At 41.6% G+C, this 7,423-nt stretch overlaps 1 protein-coding gene across 1 annotated transcript; it reads left to right on the top strand.

Annotated features, from left to right (window-relative positions):
• On the top strand, window positions 1-6,980 carry gpnmb (glycoprotein (transmembrane) nmb). Its single transcript, XM_076075342.1, has 12 exons — window positions 1-256; window positions 1,682-1,837; window positions 1,918-2,079; window positions 2,790-2,963; window positions 3,061-3,222; window positions 3,351-3,674; window positions 4,256-4,318; window positions 4,490-4,708; window positions 5,675-5,780; window positions 6,236-6,456; window positions 6,571-6,661; window positions 6,827-6,980. The coding sequence occupies exons 1-12, from the start codon at window positions 187-189 to the stop codon at window positions 6,978-6,980; spliced, it is 1,902 nt and encodes a 633-aa protein (XP_075931457.1). The 5' UTR covers window positions 1-186.
• Window positions 6,981-7,423: the final 443 nt, after the last annotated feature.

Genomic DNA, 7,423 nt, shown 5'->3' with positions numbered 1-7,423 from the left:
CCACCAGATTGAATTATTAAACATCAGGACAAGCAGGGGGAAGTACTGAGAGAGCTGGACGAGCAGAGAAAGGGACAAGCTCTGTCTGTCGGTGAACACATTAATAGTATTAGATTTTTTTTTTATGTGAATAGGCTATTTTATTATAATATATTGAGAACCAATTTTGCCTGCTGAACATTGGAAATGGAAGCCCTGCGATACGTTTTTCTCCTGGTTTGTGCCTGCTTTATTTATCAAGCTGATGGACGCAAAAGTAAGTAGTGCTTCTTTAAAGTTATCCAGCTGAACTGAAGTTATGATATCGTATTTTGAACAGTAAGTCGGACGAGATCTGATATAGAAATATTCACTGCATTTACTACATGTCCTATCATATAACATTCACACTGAAATCACAGATATGATTTAATCTTATGGGCCTTGTCTTAAAAGTCTGATGTCGTAGTAGTTATTAGGTGTGAAACAGGCTTTTGATATTCGATGTTTGTCTCACGGTCTGTTTTTATACCTGCTCGGTCACCCGCTCCCTGCACTCAGAGTCCCATGAGCTTAATTAAGGCGTGAGCACTAGCTGACGGTCTCCGGTCAGAAAACTATAATCTACACAAGAGCAAATCCATACAAATATCTCGATAAACTCATGCTTATCTTAAAGGCCTATCAATACTGTCCAGCTGGTGTCACGATTCCAACGGGATAAATTAAGAATCAACCAGTTCAGCAACACATTTCTATTACACATTATCAACGTGAAAATAACAGAGTTGTTTTCATTATTACAATTAAATATGTAGTTTAAATTGTCCATGTTTTGCATATATGTCTGATGTTCCGACAAATATCTGGATTGTTTTCCTTTAATCAAATCACATAGATGGAATTTGTTGTTTCCAACTGCCATCCGGTAAAATATGTCATCCACTCTCAAATCTAAACTAAGACAGAAGCCATGAAACAAAGGTACGGATTCAGAGAACAATATAACTGATAAATAAAATACATTTGGTAGAATCAGTTATATTTTCCTCAAGAGAAGACCAGGTATTATTATCTGGTATCAAAATCGTGATCATCTCCCTTTCTTACAGAACAGCTGGTGTTAAAAGGTTGTTCCAATTTTCCACACTTTTTTCTGTTTTAAGTGTTTGGCATCTCAAGTGTTGAATTTCTAACGAAAATATTTCATTTAAAACTAACATCTAGAGAAAACCTGATCTCATGATTATCATTTGGTAGCTTCAAAAGGATCCACACATAATACTCTTTCCATTCAAGGACTCCAAAATCAGACGATTTCATTTCAAATGGGTTTTTAATAGATTAGGTATTCATTATTTTCTACACTGCATGTCAGGTGACACAGATGGAATAAAAGAAAAGAGTCCTTCATTCAAAGACGAGACATATACAATGCTTGCAGAAAACTGTTTTGAGCTGCTTTTCAAGTTTGCAAGATACACTTAATTAGAAATTATAATTTATTATAATAATGAAGACTTTTTCTGGAACTTTCTTTAGAAGAAAGATAAAGAAAAACTCCAGACTATGATTTTAAAGTTTCACTAAGGGATAGACAATCCTGCAAGTTTTCCCTCAGTGATCCTCACAGCATATTTTAAGGGACCTGGGATTCTTAAAATGTGCTTTGCTCTCTCTCTCTCTCTCTCTCTCTCTCCAGCATACGGGGACATGTTCCCCCACAAGCATATGAATGCAGGGAAGTCACCATTTCCGATTCCACCAATCCCTGGCTGGGATCCAGACACCAACCCATGGGATGACTACCTCTACCCTCCACTAAACCCAAAGCCAAAAGAACTCATGCACCACAAAGGTGAGTAACGTCATCTTTGTCCTCTGGATTCATCCTGTTATGTTTTGAATTTTTCACATGAAATACCAATTTTTCTGCAGGTAAACCAAAGGTTCATCTGACCAGCGATGGCCCGGCTCTCAACGGCTCTTGCATCTCCTTCACCGCGAAGCTGGACTACCCTCCATGCCAGAAGGAAAATGCCAACGGGGACATTGTTTGGGATGAGCACTGTGAGGACGGTACGGACCTCGAGGCCTCAGGTGCTGCCAAAAAGCAAGGCCAGGCCACGCCCTCCAACACATTACATCATGGTCCACTACAAAACACCATTACATCATATATGAGACAGTAATAATAAAAACAATTGGGTCAACAAACTGAAACAGAACAGACATATAATCAATTTCTAAAGTTGATATGGTGAAGATGCATATGCTTTTACACATCCAGCAGACAAAGAGCAACATTAGCATTCATTTGGAGTTGTGCTTCTGTCCACCTGGTGAATGCAAGTCCAATATTCACTCTCCTTTTAGCTCGGTTTTTGGTCACCACTAACTCCTGAGTGAAAAACCCTGCTCTTCAGCAGTTAAATGCTCTACTATGTTCACCAGCTAGCCATTGAATTGAGTCAATCTACTCTATCTGTTTGGTCGAGTGGATTTATTTTTATTTTTTTGAAAACAACTGCCTGCTCCTGCTAGAAACAAGGATCGTGAAACCGAACCAAAACAATTAAGTTGCAGGCTGTAAAACCAAAACAATGAAGGCTGAAAGAGGCTAAAATGGTCCATAAAGCTGAGAGGAGCTGCAAAACTGGGAGATGATTATCTATGGGATTTGTCACTGCACGCAACCCCTTTTACATAACAAGTAGTCATTTGACCTATTGTTGATATTAAAATATAAATGCAGAGACATTTTTTTAGTTTTTAAATAACACAACCTCCCTCTCTTCTCTTCTGAGCAGCCAATGGACAAGTGCGTTCTGGCTACGTGTACAACTGGACTTCCTGGTTGGACGACTATGGCTTTGGAAAGTGTACAGACGTGAAAAAATGCAATGTGTTCCCCGATGGGAAGCCCTTCCCTCAGAGCAACGACTGGAGCCGCAAGAGCTACGTTTACGTGTGGCACGCAATGGGTGAGACACGCAGCTTTTCAGTTTCGCACACCTGCACGCGCAAAAAACAAAATGAGTAACTGTTTAACCCTCAATCCGTCTTCTCTGTTTGTCCCAGGCCAGTACTTCGAGACATGCGACGGTTCCTCCTCCAGTTTGACCATCAACACCACCAACATCCCTCTGGGTGCAGAGGTCATGGAGATCATGGTCTACAGGAAACGTGAGCGCAGGACTTACAGCCCCCTCACCACTGACAACACCGTCTTCTACGTCACAGGTGGAGACAAACTCAAACATGCAGCTCATGCAACTTTCAACATGTTTCAGCCAAACAGACAGATACAAACACAAGGAGAAACCTTGAGAATTCATTATTTATTACTCCCCCTACACACTCTCTCTTAGATAAGATCCCACTTGCAGTTGACATCTCCCAGAAGGCTGCGGTCAACCAGTCTGAGAATGTTTTCTTTCGTGGCGAGGACGTGGTCTTCAAAGTCCAGCTCCATGACCCCAGCGGCTACCTCAAAACCGCAGCCGCCATTGACTACATCTGGGACTTCAGCGATGGCAACCAGCTGGTGACACACCGCGACGTGACCACACACGCCTACAGCGTGCTGGGGAGCATGAGTGTGAAGCTGGTAGTAGAGGCAGCGTTCCCTGTAGAGTGTCCGCCCACCACTGCCACCCCAACTCACAGGAGCTCCACGTCATCACCTCCCACAGGTACTGGGCACAGACACTTAGATATGACCCAAGGTGAACATAAACAATTTTAAGCAATTAAGTTAGTCTGGAGGTGCTTCATTCATTCACGTATTCATGTAGTCACACTGGAACGAACATACCGTGCAAGCAATAATGGACAGTAATATAAAACAGATTTATGTCTTGATTATGGTCTTACTAAAACCCTGTTTTCTCACATACTGCTACATAGCAATTCAGATAGTTTTGTTTTTTGAGATCTTTAACGATTATTCAGGGGCTGTTTCTTGCAGCATTGCTTTTGATAACACAAGCTACTGTTGCATTTTTTAAATGTAATTTTCAATGCCTTTGGAGGTGCAATGTACGATTGTCAGAGCATTAATATAGCAGACAACAACTATTTGCTATGTAAAGATGAAGTGGAGTAATGTCAACCTGAGCAAAGAGTGAATGAACCAAAACTATCAGCATGGTCCATACCACAAGAGGTAAGTAAGACAAGGCAAAGCAAGAAGCAACTCTCCCTGCAGAGCCCGTTGAAGTGTTACCTCACAAACCTAGATGTGTCATAAATGTTTTCCTGTCTCTTGCTCCAGAGGCTCCCTCTCCTCCACCTCCTGGTACTCATGCTGGGACTGTCACGATGGAGACAACCCAGGGTGAGCTCCAGAGCTAATATTTGTTTGTGTGTGTATAAGAGAGAAAGAGAGCGACTGGGGAAGTGTGTGTGTCCGAGCAGGAGCTCATTCAATATTAATGAAGACCAAATAACTTGAATACAAAATACTTGCATCACACTCACATATCTTGTCCCTTTTTTCCTGTTTCAGTGCCACCCAGCACCAGCCAGCCCCTTCCCTCCTCCTCCTCCTCTCCTACTGCCATGACAACAGGCCTGCCCACCACGGAGACCCTCTCCCCTACTGTTGCCAATGCGACCCCGGAGTCGAACCCCACAACCCTGGCCTGGCTCCGCACCAGGAACCTCAACAGCAACGGGTGCTACCGCTACGCCTATGGGGCCTTCACGGGGAACATCACCATTATCGGTCGGTGTTAGACTGCACTTTCAAAGCAATGCGAGTGGCTGTGTGTCACAGCGTCTTTTATGACAGTAACACCAGATGACGCCAAAGTCAGACAATTTCAAATTGAACACATAGTGGCTTTAAAATATAATTGGAAAAAAGTGGTGGATTATTATGGTATTATGATCCTTTTGAAAGGAAATTATAGATCAGTTTACTGTTTACAGTTTAAGGATCTAGTGATTCCTCTAGTCCTTAGTTCAACATTTCTATTTGTCAATTGTTAGATTGGTTTATGACCAAATAACTGCAAAACGAATGAAATCATCCTCAGCTGTACTTTGTGTTAATGGCTATTATCAAATATTAGCGGGCCAAAAATGATAAACAAAGATGATAAACATGGTTAAAATGATCAAACATGGTTAAGTTGATCCAGCCTCACTGAGCTGCTGGCATGGCTGTAGACTCTTAGTCTTGTTCTTTTCAGGATGACACAAAACCAATTCAGGGGGATACAATATTATTGTTTTCACAGAGTCAAATACCAAAAGTCAAATGCAACTCTCATTCCTTCTTTTCATTGTAATTTTAAACAAGTAGACACCATAGAGAGTAAACAAGTGACTGTGTTGTCCAGCCCCACTGAGCAGAACAGAGCTCCAGTCTCCCAGTCAGCACGGCAAATAGCCAGTCACTGGTAAAACTGGCCTTTTGTGTCCTGGGTTTAATTCTGTAGTGATTTATGCTCAAATCTAATAATTGAAAAAAAAAAAAAATGTATATTCACATTTGAATGCGATGGAAGGATTGTAGTTTCATATCAAAAGTGTTACTCATTTATAAATGTATCTACTTGTGGAGTCGAACACACACACACACACACACACACACACACTCCACTAAAAGACACTGAGCTTCATCATTTAATGTTACAAGAAGATGATCACACATCAAAAACCAACTGTATAAATCTGTTCTCTGCAGAGCCCAACCACGCACTGACCAGCCAGTCAAACAGTCGCATTGTGGATGTGTCGGCTGCCAGAGTGACCAACACTGACATAAGCTTCCTGGTGAAATGTCTGGGCAAGTGAGTATACATTTTTTGCTTTATTGAATTGAAATTAATGTTTAAAAGTCTAAGTTTATATTAGTGTTTCTCTTGACTGCTATTGGGTGAAATCCAAAATTGTGTCCCTTTGTCTCTCAGTAATTGCAAATAAAATGTATTTTAAATATTTATAGCTCATGAAAATAAATCAATACAACACAGAATGAAATGACTTGCAGTTACATTGGACTTCAGTGATATTCAGATCATTTGAATTATATTGTCGTGATACAAAATCACAGTGAACAATTCCCACAATCACGATAAGTAAACTAGGGAATTAGAGATTTACGTTACTTGTTCTATGCAACAGATGTTACAGTCATTTTCTGCTATGGCACATTACAATTATTCTTAAAAGAAAAAGGTTTTAGAAAAAGAAAAGGATTGGTGGTTTTATTCAACCCTTCATCTTTCCATCCCCTCATCCTCAGCATCCCCACTTCAGCCTGCACCATCGTGTCAGACCCCACCTGTACTCAGGTGCACAGCATTATGTGCGATGACGTGCCTCCATCATCAGAGTGTGAAGTGCATCTCAGGCGAACTTTTCCTGAGCCCGGCACCTACTGCGTCAACATCACCCTGGAGGACTCCGGGAGCCTGACCCTGACCAGCACCACCGTCACCATCGACAAGTCCCAGGATACACCTGGTCGGTTACACAAAGACATTTATTTTGATATCCTGCGCAAGCTTTAACAAGCAGCTTTGTAGATGCTGGACGGATTGATGTTCTCTGTCTCACTGCTGTTCTCTGTCCCTGTAGTGTCCAAGACTTCACACACTGCAGAGGTGGTGCTCTCTTCGACCGCTGTGCTGGTGGCCGTCTTTGCATTCGTTGGCTATTTGGTCTGCAAGTAGGTAGTCCTACAACTGACTAGTCTTAGAAGTTTCTCCTTATTCACACACACACACACACACACAATGTCTTAGTGCCATTTCTTGCCATGTCATTTTTCCCAACAAACACTCCCCTCTCTTCCATCCTCTCATCCCTTACTTCGCTCCTCCTTCTCTCCCAGGCGTTACAAGGTGTACCGTCCCATTCGTAGGTCACTGTTGGAGGACGCAAGCGGCCATGCTGGGGTCAGAGGACGCATGGTCCGTTTGAGGGAGGCACTCTTCCCCTTCAGCGAGGAGAGCCATCACCTGCTGACTGAGAGACGCCCTGTGTAGGCTCTATAGCTCCAGCTCCTTGTTCTGCATTGTCATTGGATGAGGTAGTTGCTAGGAGATGAATTCGGCTCAAATCATGGCCGTTTTCTGATAAAAACAATTGCTTTATTGCAAATTTTGTGCCATGTGTTGCTTTACAGTACAGTTTATCGAGATGCTAATCAACAGTTTAGTATGAAATCCGTGAGATGGTTCTTCAATATAAAGTGTATACTAGTGACATTGCATGCTCTTCCTCAGTTGAATTAATGAATAGAATTTTAAACGACAGAATTTTAAACGACAGAAAAACTAATTCAAGAAATGTACTGAAAACTTGAGCTGAGGACTCTAATAAAAAAAAAGATTGTGAACTAACCACTCATCTCTTTTGAAGATAGTCACACAAATTCTTTTCTGTTTTACCATTCACTTCAATGATTTTAAGTCAAGGCTAAAGCTGA

This window comes from Anarhichas minor, unplaced genomic scaffold, assembly GCF_050575085.1.
Source record: "Anarhichas minor isolate MPS153535 unplaced genomic scaffold, ASM5057508v1 ptg000051l, whole genome shotgun sequence".
Taxonomy (NCBI): domain Eukaryota; kingdom Metazoa; phylum Chordata; class Actinopteri; order Perciformes; family Anarhichadidae; genus Anarhichas; species Anarhichas minor.
The sequence above is the reverse complement of the archived record's forward strand: the minus strand, read 5'-3'. Positions and strand labels throughout refer to the sequence as shown.